Source organism: Corylus avellana, chromosome ca6, assembly GCF_901000735.1.
Source record: "Corylus avellana chromosome ca6, CavTom2PMs-1.0".
In the NCBI taxonomy this organism is placed as follows: domain Eukaryota; kingdom Viridiplantae; phylum Streptophyta; class Magnoliopsida; order Fagales; family Betulaceae; genus Corylus; species Corylus avellana.
Genome location: NC_081546.1, coordinates 21,873,894 through 21,896,775, shown reverse-complemented (window position 1 = coordinate 21,896,775; position 22,882 = coordinate 21,873,894). Strand labels below are relative to the sequence as shown.

Below are 22,882 nucleotides of genomic sequence, written 5' to 3'. Positions count from 1 at the left end.
TCTGACGTTGGCAAAAAAACACCATCCGTCAATTAAATCCGTTTATTTGGACGAAAATCAAGTCACTTGCGTGAGTAAAGTGTATTTTTTCCAAAAAAAAATTTTCACTCTTAAGTCTCAAACATAAATTTTTATACGATTTATTAAATCTCACTATTAATTTACGAAATGCCACTCAAGCAAACGCCGTTTCAAACGTCTGTTAACGTCAAACATAAAAGGACGACGTCGTGTGCTAAAAATTCAGTGTTTAAATTCTGGAAAATGTCTTGCCCCTTGAAAAAGTAATCGAAGATTGAAGAAGCCTCTCTTCTAAAACCCTCTGTTCTCATCAATCCACCGCCGAGAACCTCCCGCTAAACCCTAACGGCCCTCTCCTCAGAGAACTCACGCAATGTCTCCTCCCACAGAACACGAAGAAGAAGAAGAAGAAGAGGAAGAAGAAGAAAAAGTTGATCTCTCCGGGAGCGAAGACGACGATGCTTTGGACGAGGACATGGAAGCCCTGAGGCGAGCCTGCATGCTCACGGGAAGAAACCCTAACGACCTCAACAATCCCTCCACGTCCGCCGCCAACGGAGACTACTCCGCCGGCCCCGCCGATTCCGACTCCGATGACGACCTCGAATTGGCCCGAAATATTCAGAACCGGTTCTCGATCTCGTCCGCTCTTTGCGAGACCCTGTCCTTGGAGCCTCTGTCTTCTCTCCCGCCCGCCACCTCGGACGAGGACGACGATTTCGAAACGCTCCTCGCAATTCAGCGACGGTTTTCGTCCCACGCTACCGGTAAAAGCGCTATACCTATATGTTTGTGTGTGCATTTTGTGGTGGAGAATTTTGAATAAGAATTGCCTTGCGTAGTTGATGTTGGATTGTGGTTTTGGGCTTCTGAAGTTTACACAACTATCACAAGCTGGCATGCTCTTAGCCTTTTTTTTACTAGAAATGATAAAAAATCATTCTCCATCCCTTCTTTCACCCATCTCCGTACAGTGGATGAGTGAATCTACCAGTAGATTTGGTGGATTTGCAAAAAGGATGGATGGGAGATGGGATGGAGAATCTACCATTGTCCATTTCTCATTGCTGCTTTCGTATTTACATATTCAGTTGTTTTCTGCATGAAAAATGCCTCGAGCATGCCAATGCCATTGTGACAGTGCTATTGTTTTCGCAACTTGGAGTTGTGTAAACAATAACATTGTTGATGTAATCAATACACCTTGTTGGTCGCGTTTACTTTGATAATTTGTGCAGAATTTATGCAAACTTTTGTTATAGAAGTGATAATTCCTTATTTTGTAATTGTGGAATGCATAATTATATAGAGGTGAAAACTTAGCCTGCCCTTTTTGAGAGTTGGCTAAGAATAAGCTCTTTTTTCTTGTTAATTTGTAGGAATGGTTTAGCAGTATCATTCTTTTTTCCTGAACCATTTACGTGCAAACATGACATGTTTTTTATTTTATGCATACCCATTTTTTTTATTGTTGTGTGGCTTGTTCTGCACTGATTGAAATTTATTACAGTATTTTCTTTCTGAATCTTTGAGTCTTGCTTTATGTCTTTTTGAGCACCCTCATTGAACTGGTGTACGGTTACATTTGCAGATATGTTGAAACGTGGAATTGGGGGTTCGTTAAAGAAACCTGAGCAGGTTCATGCCTCTAGTCTATCCTTGGAGAAGGAAACTACTAGTACTTTGTTTGTAAATAGAGCTAATTCTTGTGAAGGGTTTACAGATGCTGAAGATTTTTGTAACACCCGTCCATTGGATGACAATGATGGTGGGATTAAGCCTTCTGGTTTCGTTGAGAGCCATCAATCAGATTCTTGTAAGTCATCTATCTTGCCACTTAAAAAGTCTTGCTTCCCAAAGTCTGCAATTTTGCTACTTGATGCCATTAAGAAGAATAGATCCAGTCAGAAGTTCTTCCGAAGTAAGTTGATCCAGTTAGAAGCGAGAATTGAGGAAAACAAAAAGCTGAAGGAGCATGTTAAAATCCTTAAAGACTTCCAGGCTTCTTGCAGAAAAATAACTGGGCGAGCATTATCCCAGAAAAAGGATCCACGTGTCCAGTTAATTTCAGCAAAAGAAACGTGGGCTTCGAAGGATTCAAAGGTTAGTTGATAAATATCATTCCCTTTAGCTTTTAAAATGTTTTATTCATTTCCTTTTCCTGAGACCACTTCTAAATGATTTTTGGTAGTTGCAGCTTAAGTATCTGTATTAGCTTGTAATTTTCTTTTGTAATACACCACACCACAACCATTTCCAAACAGCATGCTAAGACATCAATCATTTGAGCATCTGATCTATGTGTATCGTAAAGAGTTAGTACCTGGTGATATGTAGCTAGATTACACTTCTTAAGCAGACACCTAAAAACAAAGAAGGAAACTCAACAACTCAACAACTCAACCTGTTCTTGGTCCAGGTGCTGCAATCTTCTACTTGTCTTTGGTGTTTTGGAAAATCCATATGATCCAAAGATAAAGCTTTTCTCCGTTTCTCCTTCAAGCACTTCAGTGTCTCTTCATAGCCCCCAAGTCTATTCTTATTTTGTTAACCCAAAAAAAAAAAAAAAATTGTCCACATGTACATGTGATGCTACAAAGGCATAATCTATGAATAGAAAACATCCAATCCTCTCTCTCCCCCCCGGGCCCCCTCTCCATGTGTATATGTGCTTTTAGGTCTGAACACTAAAATAGATAGACTAGAAACTTGTTGCAGTCTTCCAAGAATAACTTCGAACTTTATGGTTTCAGGAGGTCCATATTGTCATCTGCTATTGATTGAGGAATGAAAATAGAAAGCGAAACTTTTAAGGAGCTAGACACAAGGAAGGGCCGGGTGCCCTTCAAGAGCATTATGAGAGTAAGAAGAAAATATATGACAAGAGAAGGAAAACAAAAAATAAAGAAGAAATTCATGGAAAGAAACAGGAATTTACTAGCTGTGGCACTATTTTTCGGCAATTTATTCAACTGGGAATATTTATCATTTAGAAATAGTTCTTAATGCTTGGAAAATTGTAGAAATAGTTCTTAATGCTCAGAAAATTGGAAATAGAGCTTTTGTTGGGGGGTAACTAGTCTGCACCCATTTTTTTAGGGTCTCCTCAGTCCTCCCCTCATTCCTCTGGTCTGTATTCATGCCTGTCTTGCATCTTGGCCTCTCATCACTCTTCCTTCCCAGCCTCAAGCTCCTAACATCTGGATTGGTGCTGCTCACACGCCTAACCAACACCTCACAGTCTAGGGCTGGCAAAATGTGTTCGAGTGTTGGGTTCGTGTCCGACCCGATTACGACCCAACACGTTTAAGCCCAACCCAAACATGACACATTTAACTAAAGGTGTCGAACCCCCAACCCGAACACGACACGGTCTATAAACGGGTAACACGACACGAACTCGTTTATATGAACAGGTCGTGTTACCTTTTTATAACCCGATCCGACACGAATGTAAACTTATTATAGATTTTAACCTTTTATAGCTGTGTGAAAATGGTAAAACACCTCGTTGTTTTGTATTAAATGATTTTTCTTTCACAACTTCTCATCAAATCCTCCCCACCGGTGAATACCATTAGGATACATCTGTGACACCATTTCTTCTCCGGTGGAAACTAACCCCGATTGGAGCCACCCTACTAAAAGTTTAAGTAATAATAATTTCACATTTTCAATGTGAACCAAACAACAAAATAAATTTTCAAAGAAAGTATTTTAATAATATTAGTCAAGCACCAAAAAAATCATTAATTGTTCTAGAACATCTTTTTAGTTGAAAATATTTTAGTTCGAAACAGATGAAACCTTAATCATTTCAAAAGATGAAGAAAAAAAAGAAAAGAAAGAAGACTACAGCCTTGCAGAAGGGAAACGAGGCAAATCCACTCATCAAGTGAAATATATATAACTCTTTACTAAAACCCATAATTACACATAGCCTAGCAATTCTTCCTTTTTTATTTTTCCAAAATGATATAAACCCTAAATAATTACATATAATTCCACATCAAAGCTACTCGGATTGGCTTTGAAAGTTGAAAGAGAACTAGACAATAAGCCCCTCAAAAGTTGAAAGAGAACTAGACAATAAGCCCCTCAAGTACTTGTATTCCCAAGGAAAACATCTGTGCGAACTGTGGTAGACTTGAACGAAGCCTTCACCAACCTGGTGAGGGTTGAGTGCTGAGGGCGTGAGAGAGAGAGAGGGAGAGAGTCGAGAGATCGAGGGAGAGAGAGAGACTGAGAGAGAGTGATCGGAGCAGTGTGGCCATGAGGTTGTGAGCCGTGAGATGAGGTAGTGAGTTTGAGGCTTTTGGTGAGAGAGGGGTTTGAGAGCTTGGAGGGGTCCTGAGCGGCGCAAGGGAGGCAGAATTGGAGTTTTTTTTTTAGGGTTGAGTTTTTAGGTTTAGACGTTTAATGAAAAAAAAAAAAAAATTACATATGGGGTCAAACGTGTCAACCTGTGAACCTGGCGGGTAGACACGACACAACACGTTTACTAAACGTGTCATAAACCCGTTTACGACCCGAACCCGTTTAAGCCAAACCCTAATCCGAATTTTACGTGTCGTGTTTGTGTCGGGTTTGCATGTCACGGGTTAAATTGTCAGCCTTACCTCACACGGCACTCAATGACCATATCGCATCCCTCATGCCCCCCAACATTCATAGCGACATCCCTCATGCCTTCAATGACCAGATTGGTTAAAACAAATACAAAAACAACACATTATTTTCATTATCTTCTTGAACTAACCAGCCTCCCGGTAATTGACTACCGTTGGTGGTGTCAGTGAGGTTCAAAGGCCTAGCACAAACCAGTTGGTATGGTTATGATCAAGTATTTACAAGGTTTTGGAGAGAATTCCATAAGATTTCAGCTTGGTTTTTATAATTTAATTATTCTTTTTATCTATGATATTCAGTGCCTTCATTATGCTAATGTTGCTGCCTCTTTCTTTTTTCTACAGGCTAATGATAAACGGCTTTCTCCCATGTGTTATGGTCCAGCAGAGAACTCTCATGTTGCTAATTATAGAATGGCGATTACTAACTTTCCACTTTCCTTAGAAAGGAAGAAATGGTCAAAGGTAGAAACGGAAAATCTTGTAAAGGGAATAAGGCAACAATTTCAAGCAATGGTGCTTCAAATTTCAAGAGATCATACCTTGGAATGCACAGCAATCGCAAGGTGCACTCACCAGGCCTTGGGTCTCATTCTTACTACTTATATATGCACTTTGTACTTTAGTTTGTTGGGGGTTATCATCATAATACTCATAGTTTTTTTATTCTCACTTTTAAAGGATAAAAAGTACTTTCAACATTTACAGCCAAAGCTCCACATATTTTTCTTCCCGATATTTTAATTGTGCTTATCTTTTTGTTTATGTCTCATGGTAGGAGTTGGCCCCTTTAATATGAACTTGTAAGCATTGTGTGTTTATGACTCTGTGACATGCATTTTAGTTTTCTGAATTAGCAACTAGCGTTTAAGACAGCATATCCCAAGAGATCTTTGGAATACTTTGGTTTGATCATTCCAGTTTTAGCCACTTGCTGCAGATTTCGAACTTTACCATGTGAAACTCCATTTTTTTTCCCCAAAATATGTGGTATTGGATATTTGATAAAGAGTATCTCACTAGCAGAACATGTTCAATGTCCTTTTTATGATATTTTAAAGGTTAGTTTCTAATCTTGAATTATAATTGGAAGGTAATTTATGCTTAAGTTGCTTTATAAAATGTATGAAATTAACGAGGAATAGAGAAAGATTCAGAATCGCCCCTTCAAGTTAAAAAAAAAAAGATTATCTAATCTTTTACTAGGTGTTGCCAGAAGCATAAGTTTGAGAAAAAAGCAATCTATCATTATGGCTTTAGAACGGAATGAGACTGTAAAACCTGTGTTTGTCAGGCCTCACACTTTACTAAATTACTTTTTTTTTTGATAAATAATTCATTTCATTGATGAGCGCAGATGGGTGCAACTTTAGTACACAGGATGTATACAAATAAAGTCCTCCTTACTTGCTAAATTATTAGCCATGTATAGTTGAGTGAATAAAGAATTGAATAAGTTACATCACTACAAAATGATGCCATACACAGATTCTGTACACTTATATAAGGTGCTCATAAAGAAGGAATGAAAGATGTAATAATAATAGTATGAGGCCACAAAGACTGTTATTGGACCTCCTTTCTCACTCATTTTTCAAGACATTGCTATGGATAACCTCAGTATTTGTCTTTCTTCATTGGATAACATTGTTTGTTAGGCATACTTTCCCTGACAAATGTCTTTTTGACAGTGGTTCAGAGAATTCTTCGGAAGATTCAAATGATTTGGATATGATCCTCGCATCAACTAAAGATCTTGAAGTTCACCCAGAAATGATTGGGGAGTTTCTGCCCAAGGTTAATTGGGAGCAATTGGCTTCCATGTATTTTGTTGGTCGCTCCGGTGCTGAATGTCAAGGAAGGTATGTACTTTCATAACAGGAAGATTATATTATATTTGAAGTGTCTATGTTGTGCTCTTAACAGTTAGATTTTCTGGTATCAACCAGTTCTTGACTATTGTTTTCATGTTTATTGATTTTCTGTGAAGAATATGTATCCAATGAGGCAAGCTTTGCAGACATCTATGACAATATGACAATCATCATCACAGACGCATATAGCATTGTTGGATTTGAAAACAAGTGCGGGGTCGTCGTAGGTCATATAGGTGGGATCCATACATGATGTGTGCTTTACTCAAATACAGTGGTGCTAAATGCGTCTGTGATGATTGTCATCACAGACGTCTGTGCCGCTCATTTCTTATGCCCTTGGAACGACAACCACCATGTAGACATGGATTGCTTTTTTTATTTTCTTTTAGCTGAACATATTTGGTTAATCTCTGCAGGTGGTTGAACTGTGAAGATCCCTTAATCAACCACAATCCTTGGACAGCTAAAGAGGACAAGAATCTTTTGTTACTTGTCCAAGAAAAAGGGATCAATAACTGGTTTGATATTGCTGCATCACTGGGGACAAACAGGACCTCATTTCAGTGCTTGGCACGTTATCAAAGGAGTTTAAATGCTTCTATGCTAAAAAGCGAGTGGACTAAGGATGAGGATGCTCAACTTCGTGCGGCTGTAGAGGTTTTTGGTGAGAACGATTGGCAGTCTGTGGCTTCTGCTTTGGAAAGACGGACCGGTAACCAGTGCTCTAACAGGTTAGTCAGCTGTCTTGAAAAAGTACTTTTTATGCTTTACTTCTCCTATTGGAGAAAATAGGAGTGGGATTCTATCCCCATTTAATTAAAAAAATAATAATTGTTTTTGTAATCCATTCCCATTTACTGATCTCATCCTTAACAGAATCAATACCCTGTGATCATATTTTCTAAACAAACCAGAGCCAATGTATCTATGAGATCCTGCTCACAATTATTTCCTGTTAGGAACAAGGAAAGGGGCATGTTTATTTCATTGTCTTCATATACTTGATTGTTATCAAGGAAACAATAGCAAATACACCTTTAGATCCCTCCTTGCCCACAACCAGCCAAAAGGTGAAGGGCCTCAATTCACGGAGTTCAACATGCAATCGATATTTCACAATCAAGGACTCAAGGAATGTGAATACGAATACTTTATTTATTTTTTTGATAGGTATTCAAAGAAGTTTTATAAAAAGCGTAGGCGCCTCTAAGCATACAGGAAGTATACAAAAATGACACAAAAGCATAAAATAATAATAATAATAATAATAATAAAACAAGAGAAAGCACCAGCGAAAACCCAACAATACCAAAACCCCAAACACCCCAGCCCTAGCCCTAGGCTACTAGGCATAATAAGGAATTAGAATACTACCATCATAGTTGGTGATAACATCTGTTTGAGGAGAACTGCTGGTTACTATTGAATTGTGCGTTGATCATCTTGAAATCGATTTTTTTTTTTATAAGTAATGTATTTAATTAAAAAGCGTGAGGCGCTCCTAAGTACACATATAGTATACACAAGAGGCTCCAAACGAGCAAGAAACCCAAGCCCTCAAACCCAAACCCGAAACCCACATAACAATAAAGCCCTAAACCCCTTGAGGCACTCAACTCTAGAAGGCGTGAGTCTTGCCTTTTTCCTGCATAGAGGATGCTCCCTTAGCATCATAGTTGATGGAGCATTCTAAATTTAGAAGCTCCTTTTTATCTTTTACCTTATGAGGGGTAATCTCTAAGGTGGCATTGCACACGGATCCCTAATCAAGGCCCAATCCAAACGGGTGGCAGGGGAAAAATCACCTAAAGCGTAAGGAAAATCTCCGTCTTCCCCACCCAAGAAGTCTCCATCCTCGCCACCCCATCAATCTCCGTCTTCCCCACCCAAGAAGTCTCCATCCTCCTCTTTGCTAGCCATCAACTTCGAAGGACTGACCAAATTTGTCACCGCACTAGAAGAGCTGGGTGGGGCACTGAACGACGACACTGCCTTGTTATTTGAGCCTTATTATTCCCCCAAATTTTTGCAGTAGTTCATTTCCTGTAAATCCTCTTTTCAACTTGTGTAATACAATAAGTCACTTCATCTTTTGTAGTTTATTTCTTTATCTGGAGTTACTAAAATGGTGCTTACTACTTCCCATTCAAGGTTAGTAACCTGATTGTGGGAAATATATTTTCTTTTCCCTCGCCTCACATATGTATTACGCAAATGTAATAGTGCAGTCTATTTTAGTTGATTGGGAAAGTAAACTTATGGCTCTCTCTTCCACTCTGGTTCCTTTTCGTAAAGCAGTTTGCGCTGTTACAATTTCATATGCCATTGCAAGTTCCAAAAACATATACCTCTTTCTTTCCTTGTTTAACTCCTCATAACTTCTGCCTTTGTTAAGCTTTACGATTGTTCCCTATGTGCCCTTTCAAGGGCCTCCTCAAAACTGTCTTCCTTGATTTGAATCAATCATTTTTTTTGTTTTGTTTTTTTTCTTTAAATTACAATGTCTTATTGTAATAAAAACAGTTTGCTGTCATATGCCATTGAAAGTTCTAAAAACATGTACGTCTTTCATTCCTTGCTTAAACTCCTCAAAACTTGTGTCTTTGTTAACCTTTTATGATATTTCCCTATGTGGCCTTTGAAGCCCCTCAACTGCCTCCCTGAGTTGAATCAACCAATTCTTTTATTACCAAATTTGCCTTGTGACACATTTATCTGGTTTCTTTCTAGTAACCACTTAGTTCTTGGTTATAGGCTGCTCAGTGTGAATGAATTTATTCCATCCTGACCTTTTGTGATTTGCAGGTGGAAAAAATCACTTCACCCAACCAGGGGAAGAGTGGGGAAGTGGGTTGCAGATGAAGACAAACGCCTCAAAGTAGCTGCGATGCTCTTTGGGCCGAAAAATTGGAATAAGATTGCTCAATTTGTGCCTGGTCGAACTCAAGCGCAATGTAGAGAAAGGTACTGTGTAATAGTGTTAATTCGACCTAGATGCTATCGATTTGATAAATTTTTTAATTCTTTCTGATTCTGATAACAGGTGGGTCAATAGTTTAGATCCTTCATTGAATTGGGATGAGTGGACTGAAGAAGAGGATTCCAGGTTGAAAGCAGCTATAGCAGAACATGGACATTGCTGGACTAAAGTTGCTGCATGTGTGCCTCCACGTACAGATAATCAGTGCCGAAGGTATGAAGTTTTTGACTTTTTATGTATGGTCAAACCAGTCTCATTATGTGAAATGTTTTACAACTACTTTTATTGCCTACATAGTTTGAACCTTCTTCAATCACATATTCTCTCTATATTATAACCAGGAGATGGAAGAAGCTGCTTCCACATGAAGTGCCCTTGCTTCAAGAGGCCAGAAGAATACAGAAAGCTGCTCTTATATCCAACTTTGTAGATCGGGAGTCAGAACGTCCTGCCCTTTGCCAGAGTGACTTTCTTCCATTGCCACTTATTTGTTCAGTATCAGAACCAGAAAATGTAAATCCTTGCAGTAAAAGGAAGGGAGGATTAAGGTATATTGTTCACACATTATTTTTCCTGTTCCTTCATTTACAATCGTTGTAAGCTTTTTAAGAGTTTTTTTTTTTTCTTTGTATTTTGTTGGTGGATTTCTAACCTTTTTATTTTAGTGTTCTTTTTTCTATCTATAACTTTGACTTTGCTTTGCTCATTCTTGACATTTTTTTTTCTTATTGTATGCAACAATGTTCCTAGGAAGATCAGAGCCAAGGAATGTGAACAACAATCTCAAGCTTCTTCTGGTACTATAAAGAAGAAAAAGTATTCTAAACCACATTCAAGGAGAAAGAAATGTACCGAACCAGTTGCAGACAAACTGAGTCTTCCGTTGCACCCAGAAAGTTTTGAATCAGGGACAACTAATGGCGATTGTATAGAGGCTGCTATTGATAATACTTCATATATGGGGAGAAACCAGAATTCAACATGGTCTTCTGGGAAGTTGATGTTGTCAGGAATCACTAATGATGCTGAACATCCTCTTGATCACATGTCATGTCTGGATTCGACATTGTTAAGCATAACCAATGGTGAAGTGGTTGATTCATCGAATGGACATTTTTGTACAGGGAAGAGGAGAGCTAAACTACAGTCAAAACGGAAAAAATGTATGGAGTTGGCGGAAGATAGTCACAGTTTCTCGTCACATCCTGAAAGTTTGGAGTACAGGAGAACTAAAGGCGAAGATGTTGGAAGCAGCTTTGTGGATAAGGAAACTAGAGTTTTAAAGAGGCAAAAAAGAAGGAAAAGAAGTAATAAGCCATTAGTGGAAGGCCCCATTGTAACTGTTCCTTGTCAACAAGATGGCCTCGAAATCTCAACATGTGATAACATTTCTTCTAAGCAGATTTTAGGGACAGGAGATCAAAATGACATTACGCTCGCTTGCTTTCTTCGCAACAAATCAAAGAAGAGAAGGCTTGAAGTTGCCAAAAATGCAAATCAGGCTAGCTCTCCATCTACTCTGAAAATGGGTGCTGATTCAGTTCCCAATGAAGTAGATAAACTTGGTGATGGAAACCAAATCCTATCCACACAAGGTGGGGAACCTCGTACACACTGTCATGTTGAAAATCCTGATAAATTGTTGCCTGGTATACAAGATCTTGTCCAAGGGCAGAAGAATGCTGGTCTCCAAGAACCAGTGAGCATCAATCTAGATGGTGATCCTGAAGAGAGTTATGATATTACACTTGCTTGCTTTCTGCGAAAGAAATTGAAAAAGAGGTGATATCAAGTTGCCAAAATGGCTAATCAAGCTCGTTCTTCCTTTCGGTTTTAAAAGATCCAAATCACTTACTGGAATCTCAGACATGCTGTAGCATTATGAGTATATGCTGACCATCATGGCTAACTAGGCTAGATCTGGTCCAAGGGTGAATCGATGCTCAATGACATGAACCAGTTAGAGAATCTGCGAACCAGGAGGGTGATGCTAGTCTTGTTTGGCTTTTGTTGAAACAAATTGAAGAAGAGGTGGCTTCAAGCCTGCAGAAGTGGGTATTCAGATGTGCTCTCACGGAGCAAACATGTGAGTAGCCATTCGAAACGATTGATCAACTCTACAAGATTATATTGCCCAGAATTCCATTTGTCATCTTGCAATATGCAGCTAAACATTAGCGCACGTCTTTGTTACCTGAAATGAGCAATTTTGCCGAGTTACATCCGTATAGCAACATTATATACTCTGATATTCTTTTCCTGAATGAGCATCATATAGTGTATTCATCGAATCTGCTTTTTATTGGTCTCGGTTTGTTTGCCCAAACCTTTGATTTATTTACAATATAAAATACACATTTCCTATGTTATTCCCCTGGATGCTACATAAATTTTGTATTTTTGACTCTGAATATAAAATTTAAACATATAAATTACTCGACACCAAGTAAATCATTTATTTGATATAATTATACTGTTTAAAATACTTTTCGACTGTCGTGAATAATATATATATATATATATTTTTTTTCCTAATCAAATACGGGAAAAGGTTACCGGGATAATTCAGTGACCTTGAAATAGCGATTAAGAGTATCTCAAATCTATTTTGAATAATTAGATGCTTGTTTGTTCCCAACCCAGCATCTAATCTATCACATGTTCTCTTCTATTCTTAACCCTAACCAGCATTAATCATAGCAAAATTGTTGTCTCTGATAAAGTTGATTCAAAAACAAAACCCTCGGATTAATAATTGTTTGGACTGTGGAGAAGCATATGCAGATGGGAACTTCTAGACCCTCTCTGCGGAAAATAGTAGTTAGCAGAAACTATTAACATGGTCAGCTTTAAAACACCCAAAACAATGAGAAATTGCTTGTGCTTCTGGACTTCCTAAGTAGAATGCAAGTTGAATGGACTGCTGTGATTAATTTCTTGAACTTGCTTGTTGGAGGATTGCTGGCAGCCGCTCGAGTGCTTGTGTGCGGAAGATGTTGTATTCATGCCTTTTGTGGTGTCTTTAGAAAGAAAGGAATGATAGAAATTTTGAAAAATATGAGATGACTTTGGATTTGATTAAAAGCCTTTATTTTTTTAACACTTTGTATTTTTGGATAAATGCTTTTGTTTCTCCGTTGGAGATTAGTTCTCATGATTTTTTAGTTCTTTTTGTCACTTCTAACTAGGTGACTTCTCTTATATGCTTCATGTGTACCTGAAAGTGTCTTACGCTTTTAATGATATTTTAATAAAGAAATTTAGGCAGTAAAAATGAGATAGGTGAAGTTGAAATGAGTACACTTCTATATCGGCTTTATAACTCCTTTTTCTTTGTGATTGTTTAGTAACTGGTCATTATTTACTTGGTGATGGAAATCATGGAACCTTCAAATCATATTTGCATATTAATCTATGTCAAATTAAGCATAATTATGCTTCGAAAGAGAATAACATCACAATATCTTAATAATACAAGAATAAAGTCAAGATGTAAATAGGAAATATATACTAGTTCTTAAGACTGTTTTTCAACTTGGAGATTTATTTAGAAACGACATGTGGAGAGAGAGAGAGAGAGAAGATGAGTGTTCACATGAACTTTGTGCAACTAATAGTACATTATCATAAGCCCCATGAGTCTCGGCAATCTTGAAAGCATTTTTGAAGAAGAGTCACGGCATAATTAGCTGAACTTTTCAATTTCAAGACTTTGTCACGGCATCTTCTGCGACACTTTCTAAATTCTTCTTTTCTTGATTCCTTAGTAAGAGCTCCTGAACCACTTCTTTCTTCAAGAGTTGTGTTCTTTTGTGATTTGGAACCACTACTTCTTTGTGGAGTTTTCTTCTTTCGTGATTTAGCATCATCATGTGGAGAAAAAGAGAGAAGTCGAGTAGTAAGTGGAAAGGGATGCAAAAAGGGTTGTAGAGGGCGAGAGAAAAAGGGAAAGGGACGATCCTCTACGTGCACTAGAACTAGAAAAAGGGTCAATGAAAGCATTATCATAACTATAAGTCCTTTCATACCATTTCCATCCATAGTTTCTCTCCCATTCTTGGGAACTACAGAATGAATCCATAATGTACAAAAACATTTTGAATTTATAGATATCATAGTTTGAAATTTAGTTAGTTTTAGAAAAATGTCATGTTTTTTTTTAGAAGTTAAGCCAAGCCAAGAGTTGTTTAGGCATGGTGGCATTCGAAAGGTTTGATACCTTTCACTGACATGAATTATGGTCAAGGCCATATCTCGTGACCCTTGAGGTTTTATTCTACTCATCGGGTAATTTCTAAGCGTTTTTGCTTTTGGCAAAAGTCATGTATTTGATTTTGTGGGTGGGGATGTGACTTTTGGTGAAAAGGTATAAGTGTTAGTTTGTTTTAATTTCATATGCCTTTCTTAAGGTTGGCTTCAAAAGATGGAAATAAAAAAGGGGTATAAGATTATTTGAATAACAAATTACAACATAGAGATTTGTAAAAGACAGCATCATCAAATTTGCACATAAAATTGACATTTAGAAATTATGAATGGACATCGTGTTTCCACAAAGAAGTTTTGAAATGCAAAGCGTTTTCTATTATTAATTAATATAGAAATAGAGGCGAGAGGAGGGGCCATGCGTTTTGACTAATCTCGTTTGGGATTGCGATTATTTTCTATTGAACTCAACTCTTTTTTCTTTTTTCTTTTTTTATTGTGAATACCGAGGAGAAAAAAGTGATGAGATTATGTTTGGATGATGATTAAAAAAAATTAAAGATAGATTATAAAAAAATATAATTAAAAAACAAATTTTAAAATTTAAGAATAAAAAAATTAGGGGTAGTTTTGAATCACCCCTAGTGGTGGCCAGACAACCACTAAGGGATGGATCATTCACCCCCAGGTGTCTAGGGCTGGCCGAGCCACCACTTGGGGGTGGATTGGCTACCCCCGAAACTGATGGGGGTGGCCGATCCACCCCCAGTGAGTGGATCGGTCACTCTAGAAGCTAAGCCACCCCTGAAGCTAATGGGGGAGGCTCGGCCATCCCCAAATTCGACAGGGGTGGCTAAGTCAGCCCCGAAAACCGGTCGGAGGTTGCTTTGCTCGGCCACCCCCAGACTCTTAGGGGTAGTCTGGCCACTCCCTAAATATTTATATATTTTTTTTAATATTTTTAAAATGTTTATTTATAATTTTTATTAGTTAAGTTGAAAATTTTTCAGTTGAGTTGAATTGAGTTTAAAAAGTTGCCAAACATGAATTTAGAAAAGAATTGAGTTGAGTTGGGAAAAATATGTTTCCCAAACAAGCTTCCAGGGAGAAGGAGAAACGGAAATTAATGGGAATACTTCCGAGATTGGAGACGACTCATCTGACTAAATTGTGCATAAACATGTTGACATATATGGTGAATCTTGCACATAATCAAAGAGAGAATATTTCATTGAATAAGAAGAATAACGCCTTGTATTGGTTCTGGTTGTCCAAGTATGAAAGACCTTTCCATCAGTGTCTCCACAAATGGCAATGATCATTAAAAGTGTCTCCACAACACATCAAAATCTATCTTCTTCCACGTCTCTATTTTAGCAGGCATGTTGATTTTTGAGTTCCAAGTGTTTTTGTGCTCTCTATGAATCTTATTAGCATGAACAACCATTTGAATGTAGTTAAGGGAGACTGGCCATGCATAACCTTATTCATATGAAGCCTGGCTGTTACGATCTTTTAAGTGTCCTATATTAGTTAAATACAATCTTAATTATGTGTATATAAGTTGTTGGACACATTTTTCTTGCAAGTCGGTCTTTAAGAACGAGTTCTATCTAAGGTTTGTTATATTTGCTATAAAAATAACCAACAGTCAAGTATGTGATCACATGGGGGCTGTGACTTTGTAGTCGAGTTACCGAGAGGGGAACCCTCGATATCCACATTCCTAGGAATGTGATGTGTTGGAATCTAGATTCCAAGAATGTAACTAACGCACGTTAGAATCTGATAGGATTATTAGGAATATGAGATTAATTTCCTTGTATTTATTCCCAACCCAGCATCTATCTTCTATGCTTTACCTTAACCAACATTATCAAAGTAAAATTGTTTTGTCTTTGTTCAAGTTTATTCAGAAACAAAACCCTAGGAGGATTAATAATTGTTTGGACTATGGAGAAGCATACGCAGATAGAAACTTCATGACACTCTGTGGACAATAACATTTTGTGATACTTCGTGCATCTAAAAATAATAGTTAGCAGAAACTATTTACATGGTCAGATATAAAACACACCCAAAACCATGAGAAACGGCTTATGCTTCCGAATGTCATTTTATGCATCAAGTTGAATGGACTACTCTGATTAATTTGTGGGAAAAAAAAACTTTGGCCCCCTAAATTATCACTTATTTTGCAATTATCCTTCAAAACCTTAAAAAGCAACATCAAGGACTCGCATACTATCATCGCGTGTCAAATTTCTTGAACTTGTTGCATATCTCCATGATTAGTCCTATATTATTTTAACCTGAGCAACCAGGTGAACGTTTCCTAGGAAGAAATTGAGTCCAATGGTTCATCTTGAACAATTTTGGCTCTTCACACCTTATGTGATGCCCAAGATTTCAAAACTCGAAAAGAAATACAACCATTTGATAAAAAAAAAATGTTTGCATTAATCATTTTCATAATGCAACTGTTAATTGCAATGGTTTTAAAACATTTTTATTTGAAAAGCAACCAAAAATCCAACTTTTAGCTTCTGGCCGAACGTTTGATGGGGGACCACTGAACGTTCGACCTTAAACCCTAGCACAAGCGTTCAATGTTGAACAACACTGAACGTTCAACTTGTAACCCTAGAACAGTTGGGTAATAGTACACCGAACATTTAAGCATAATATCGAACGTTCGATGAAGTCTGGAAAGTAATTTTAACGTATTATCTCCTTTTTCCAGCATGCTACACGCCCCTCCCCCTATAAATACGACCCATTCCTCAGCCCTTCAGCCTTCATTCCTCTCTCCCACACCCCCATCAACCCTAAACCTATAAAGAGAGATTCTACAGAGGAGATTTTGAGGTTTTTTTTTTTTTTTTTAATCAAATAAGGGAAAAGGATTATGGGGAAGATTCTCCTCACTCTTAATCCAAAAGAAAGAGAGAGCGGGAGATCCTATGAAAATGAAAATGGGTGTGCAACCCAAACAACAACCCCGAGCCAACCAGAAAACAGCGCCACTATAAGAGAACTAGAAAACCGTTGGGAATGGATCAAATGAATGATCCTACCCATGAAGAGAACAAGGGCGGCCACAAATTAAGGGCTACTAACAAAGGCAATAGAAGAATCACCAAAAGAAAACCTTCTGGTATTCTTGCAAAGAGAACCACCATAGAATTGGCACGAAGAAAGGTTAGGTCAACAGCGCTGATAAGCACTCAAACCCCAACAAACAAAATTGGTGAACAAACACCGAAAGGCAGAAGTACAACCAAAAAATAAAACAGCAAACACAAATACAACAAGAAAGGAAAAAACAGATAAACACCTCTACAACAACTAAACCAGCAAATGGGGTGACAAGGCATGGGCGTGCAACCCGGGGGCCGATGAAGACGTGGAGCCTGGAGGCGAGGAGCAGAATAGCTAATGGAGATCATGGCGAGGCGCGACAAAGGCACACAACAGAAAAACAATAGATAAGTAGGAAAAGTTCTCCAAGCCCATAAATCAGCAGTTGCGGGAGTGGGGGAACATGAGGCGGCAAAGGGGTGAGGGGAGGCCAGAGAATACGGTTGAGCAGCACCATGGAGGGTGGATCTGCTAAGGTAAGACAGATTTTGCTTCAAAGGAGCCAAATCTAAGGCCCAAAGCAGATCCAACCGAAGAAGACAGCGCGGCGACATAGAAGAAGCGGCGAGGAGGCCGAGGGGAGGCTTAGGTGGCAATTTATTGGGGAGAAAGAATAATTCGCACAAGGCAATGGATAAGGCCTCAAATGAGGCAAAAGGAGCTAGAAGAAAATCTAGCTGGTAGGAACCCGAAGGTAGAGCCATAAGAGAAGAAGGAAAAGGAAAAGGTTTAGTGGGGGGAGGAGGGAAGAAAAGAGATGAAACCCTAATACTATAAGGAGATTTTGAGGTTGCATTGTCATCTTCAAGGTAAACCCTTCTGTACTAAGTTTGTTTGTTTTTTTTTTTTTTTTTTCACACTTCTAACAGTGTTTTAGAGTGCCATAACTTTGTGCTAATATTCTCCTTGAAAAGCAAAAAAGGTTTTTAAGTGTTTTAAAATTCCTCTTGTTTTCCTAAGTTTTCATGTTGTTGTGGTTTATTATGTCTTTATGAGCATATGCCAAAGGTGAGAATTGTTACTTGATGGTTTGGACATAGGAGCCTTGCATGAATTCTAGTCTTTTGACCGAACGTTCTCTACACTCTAATTAAGTGTTTGACCTCGAGTTTGAACGTTAGACCGTGAGCGTGAATGTTCGAATAGTGTCCATAACGAATAAATTAGGGTTTTGTGACCTTTTATCTATTTGCCTCTCAATTAGGACAGTTTTTGCAATAGGTTCTTTAGTACTGCGTGTAACGCTAGACTGTGTTTCATATAGCAAGAACTCGAGATGTCTAAGGATTTGAGCGAGCATACGAGGTACGACTGCTTTTTATAAAAGTAAGCGCTATATGTCAGCTGACTTAGCACACATATGTTACGTGCCTGTTTAATTTTCATGAAATTTGGTAAATGCTTAAATAATTGATTAAGGAGATACATTGTATGACATGGTACATCAGTACAGGTATAATGGCAATGGTCTTACTATATGAGCTAAACTTTATATTCCAATATGTGTGTTTATATGGGTTTTGGATGTAATGGTTGTCCGTGACCGGTGCAACTATGTTTAATTGGTAGTCACTACATAACGTACATTATTAGTAGTGTAGGTCACCTAAGATTGGAATCAGTCGGGTTGCTAATGTTATAGACAGTATCATGCAATATCAGAGGCACCAGTATTGTATTATAGGTCACTCAAGACATCGTCAATTCTGCTAAGAAGATGTAATATCTCAACTCGAGTAGACTATACAAGATAGCTATAATGTGAATAACACATTATCTTGCAGTATGAAAAAGATTGGTGATTGTCACTGAAATTATGCCATACCATTTCAAAACCAAAATTGCATTTTTGAGGTATAATAGCAAAGGTAACACCCACTATATTAGCAAAAACTCACATTTGTACTCTAATATAGATAAGCTCATTTCATACTCAACTATGAGGCCAAGGCGAAGGTGCCAGGCAAATATTTCTTAGTACCAAGTCTTGACTATAATAATTTTTTTGTTAGAAGCTCCATGCATATGATTGATAATACTTGTGTACCATGTGGTTTTAGAAATCTCAGATCTTATATTTTCACCTTCTGCATTATGGGCAATCCCCCTAGACTGGTTTCTTAAAGATAAGGGCACGTAGATTTTCTCACCTCTAGGAGGAAATTCACATTCCCAAAAAAATAGAGCGAGAAGGGACTCTGTCTTCCTGGGAAAGATGAACTAGAGGAAAAAACAGTAATGCTTTTAAGTAAACCCAATCAATCATTTAAAAAAAAAAAACAAAAAACAAAAGGTAGGAAATCTAACATTTGTAGCACTCAAAATTCAGGCTTTTTTAGGTGATTGTGTGCTCGCAAGGACTATTACGGAATGAATAAAGTGCTCCAACAAAGCCATTTTCAGCATCTTAAGCATCCATCTTCCCCTAATTCTCCTTTAATATCCACCAAAAATTCATTGCTCACGTAAAATTTACACAAAAAGCTGAAACATCTGTTCATTTATCTTCAAACTTCGCATGAAACGATTACTCAAATTTGAAACACAATCAGCAGTAACTGTACAGCTCATTGAACAAATACAAATCCCGTAATCCGCAAGGCTGAAAACAGGCTGCAGCTTCTAATCTAAGAAGCTAATTTGGACTGCTAGAAACAATCACTTATTGCCTAGCAATATTACTCATCACCAAAAGGTCCAAAACCATCACAAAACTTTCCACCTGACAAAATCAGCTATAACAAGAGTGGCCCAATATTACTTGGTGCACCCTAAAAAAGGGTAGGTCTGACAAATTCATCAAAAAAATACACACGTTATCCCTCTTATTAATAGTACTAATGAATTCAAGAGTGGCCCAACAAATGAATTCAAGCATCAAAAGGGTCTTGATCATAGATACCAGTCTAGCAACAAAAACAAACCAAGGCAAGAGGGCAAACCAACTTCATATCCATGCTTGGAAAAAGAAACAATGTAATATCTAGTTATAAAAACAAAACCAAAACATCGTTGGCCTCAAAGCCATGTTCAACATAAATATAACCAGTAGCTCGACATTTGCAAGAAATTCCTAAAATTTTAGAACAGCTACAATTAAGAAGAGTAACTGGTTTGTTCTCAAAACAGAAAAGCATGTGAAATTCCTCAAACTCTACTAGTAACGCCCAATCCCCCACACTCTGACGACACCGTCGGTATAACCACTGAACAATGTGCTTCCATCAGCACTCCAGTTCAAGCTAGTGCAGTAGATAACCTGCAAATAATTGTAGAAAATAATATAAATTCAATAGTAAAAAAATTAAAACATTAACTCTCCTAAATCGAATAACACAAAGCAACTTCCATTATTTAATTCCAAAAACAGAACGATAAACAGACATGTAAGAAAATAATGTGCCACTAAAAGACCTAAATCTTATGCAAGTAAAGAAAAAGTAACATGTGGCTGAAAGACCAATATACAAAAATCAAGTTATCACCTATCATATTACTTCTAAGATACCAAAATCACAGGTAAATGCAAAACAGAATCAAGACATCTTTAGAACAGAAGTAATAGATATAGAAGCTCAAAAAATTACATTTTGGGATAACATAGTAACACAAACAATAACTACATCAAATTATTCTACACCAGCAGTATCAGTATTGAGACAACGTTTTCCTAGTGAATGTTTACACGATAAATTAAACTAACATGCTATATACAAAGCTCTAAAGATTATATTAAAGTACATCTATAAACAAAAACACGTATCGATTTAAATATCTTCAAATAACAAGTCTAAGCAAAGGACTACAAAAATAAAAAATGAAAATACATGTACAGAATTATACAAACTATTATGATTTATTAACTAAACAGGATTGGATGTTTGATAACCATCGTGTCCATTTGAATTAAAACAGCAACCCTACCATTAAACCACTCAGCTAACAGCAAAACCCAATCCGCATAAAATATATATCATATCTAACCCCATATGAAATTTATACGAAACAATGATCAGAACACATGAACATCAATAAGAGATACAATTATACAAATACATATGAGAACACACCCAATCAGAAACCATGGTCAACATATAAACTGAACCCAATAAGCAAAACAAACCCAAATAAAATCAAATAAAAAATCAGGAATTGAATATACCTTCTTCTTAGTACTACTTGTAGTGGTGTCATCAGCCTTCTCAGCCTCAGTCTTGAGATCCACCTTGAGATCCTCCACAATGCTCTTGCTCTCCAAATCCCAGATCTTGATGCTCTGCTCTGTGGCAGCGCACAGCCAGTACCTGTTGGGACTGAAGCAGAGCGCGTGGATGATGGCCCCAGCGTCGAGCGAGTAGAGCTTCTTCCCCTCTGCCAAATCCCAGAGCAGAATCACGCCATCCTTGCCTCCGCTCGCGCACAGCGAACCGTCGGGTGAGACCGCCACCGTGCTAACGTAGCCATTGTGCCCGGCCAGTGTGTTTCTGATCTTGCAGTTGGTCAAGTTCCACACCTTAACGGTCCGGTCCCAGGAGGCGGAGACGATGGTGGGCTGGAGCGTGTTGGGGCTGAAGCGCACGCAAGAGACCCAGTCGTTGTGCCCGTCCTGCTCCTGGATGGTGTACTTGCACTCTCCAAGGGTATTCCAAAGCTTAATCGTGCGGTCGCGGGAGGCGGACACGATCTGACGGTTGTCGATGGAGAAGGCCACGGAGAGCACGTCCTTGGTGTGACCCACAAAGCGGCGGGCGGAGACACCGGCCTGGAGATCCCAGAGGCGGAGCTCACCGTCCCAGGAGCCGGAGAGAGCGAACTGGCCGTCGGATGATAGGACGACGTCCTGGACGAAGTGAGAGTGACCTGTTAGCCTACGGCGCGGCACACCGTAGGCCTTCTCCTCCTTGGTAAGATGCCAGAGAATGATGGACTTGTCACGGGACGCGGTGACAATCATGTCAGAGTTGTCGATGGGGGTGGCGATGGCCGTCACCATGTCGGTGTGGGCTCTCATGGTGCCGCGTGGTACCAGTCCTTCAGATGCCATGGTTGCGCCTCTTCTTCTTCTTCTTCTCTTCTCTCTAAGGGTTTTTGGGGCGCGAGAGTGGAGTGGAGAGGCAAAAGGAGGCGAAATGGGGCTATTTATCTCTCTTTTTGCACTGCGCTAGGGTTTTCGACTTTTCGTTAACCCAACCCTAGGAGTGTGTTTGTGTGCAGGTACAATCTCGTTCTGGATTGGAAGTAACCTGTCCACAGTTTTTTTTTTTTTTTTTTCCAACTCATTTTCTGTTGGGATAGTTTTTGTATTGGTAAAAAAAAAAACAAAGGGAAGTGAAAGTACTTGCTTGTGTTGAAAATTTTCGTGATACTAAAAGATTAGTTTTAAACAAAACCATGGCTGTCAATTTGTCTGACAATCCGTCTAGTTCCAATAGACCTAATATTTAAATAATAAAAAGTAAAATTTTTAATTTTTTTTTAAAAAAACACTTCTCAATTTATTTATTATTATTATTTTTTTGATAAAAACTTTACCAAACTTTCTTTTATAGATTCCACATATAACACTTTTTCAAAATGTGACCCCATTAAAACATGTCTCAATTTTAAAGTTTTCAAAACCCAAAATTTAAACGAGTAATTATATAATGAGAATTAGAGTCCTCATGGAGTCTTACTAAATATGATGTAACTTTTAAAATCACTATTGAATTTGAGATAATTATTCTTAAATTTAGATTTATTTGTGATTTTAATAGTCATATCACATTTGAGAAGATTAAGGAGACCTATATCATTACTCAATTCAAACACTTATCAAAATTTACCAAATCAACCCACGTGAGTAACAAATTGTTGCTCAAAATAGTTATGATAATTGAAGAGGTTATGTTTTAAGGGAAAATTAAACTTTACCCTATAAAGTTTGGGGCGATTTTCAATTCGACCTCCAATGTTTCAATTTTTATTCCGTCAGCCAAAACGTCTTTGACTTACGGAACAGTGATCAATATTGGCTTTTTTTCCCCAAA

At 38.1% G+C, this 22,882-nt stretch overlaps 2 protein-coding genes across 2 annotated transcripts; one reads left to right on the top strand and one right to left on the bottom strand.

Moving 5' to 3' along the window:
* Nucleotides 1-287: 287 nt before the first annotated feature.
* Nucleotides 288-11,875, top strand: LOC132184332 (uncharacterized). Its single transcript, XM_059597924.1, has 9 exons — nt 288-788; nt 1,613-2,124; nt 4,995-5,215; nt 6,341-6,511; nt 6,943-7,257; nt 9,332-9,490; nt 9,570-9,719; nt 9,848-10,054; nt 10,257-11,875. The coding sequence occupies exons 1-9, from the start codon at nt 395-397 to the stop codon at nt 11,290-11,292; spliced, it is 3,165 nt and encodes a 1,054-aa protein (XP_059453907.1). The 5' UTR covers nt 288-394; the 3' UTR covers nt 11,293-11,875.
* A 7,909-nt stretch (nt 11,876-19,784) lies between these two features.
* On the bottom strand, nt 19,785-21,980 carry LOC132184724 (small ribosomal subunit protein RACK1). The gene is made up of 2 exons (XM_059598456.1): nt 21,016-21,980; nt 19,785-20,112 (listed from the first exon to the last, which is right to left on the bottom strand). The coding sequence occupies exons 1-2, from the start codon at nt 21,895-21,897 to the stop codon at nt 20,011-20,013; spliced, it is 984 nt and encodes a 327-aa protein (XP_059454439.1). The 5' UTR covers nt 21,898-21,980; the 3' UTR covers nt 19,785-20,010.
* Nucleotides 21,981-22,882: the final 902 nt, after the last annotated feature.

Excerpts from the sequence above, each read along its gene's own strand:
- LOC132184724 (XM_059598456.1), bottom strand. The coding sequence starts at position 21,897 with ATGGCATCTGAAGGACTGGTACCACGCGGCACCATGAGAGCCCACACC. Across the intron at positions 20,113-21,015 it reads CAAGTAGTACTAAGAAGAAG|GTTATCTACTGCACTAGCTT; the intron begins GTATATTCAATT and ends AATTATTTGCAG.
- LOC132184332 (XM_059597924.1), top strand. The coding sequence starts at position 395 with ATGTCTCCTCCCACAGAACACGAAGAAGAAGAAGAAGAAGAGGAAGAA. Across the intron at positions 2,125-4,994 it reads GGGCTTCGAAGGATTCAAAG|GCTAATGATAAACGGCTTTC; the intron begins GTTAGTTGATAA and ends TTTTTTCTACAG. Across the intron at positions 7,258-9,331 it reads GGTAACCAGTGCTCTAACAG|GTGGAAAAAATCACTTCACC; the intron begins GTTAGTCAGCTG and ends TGTGATTTGCAG.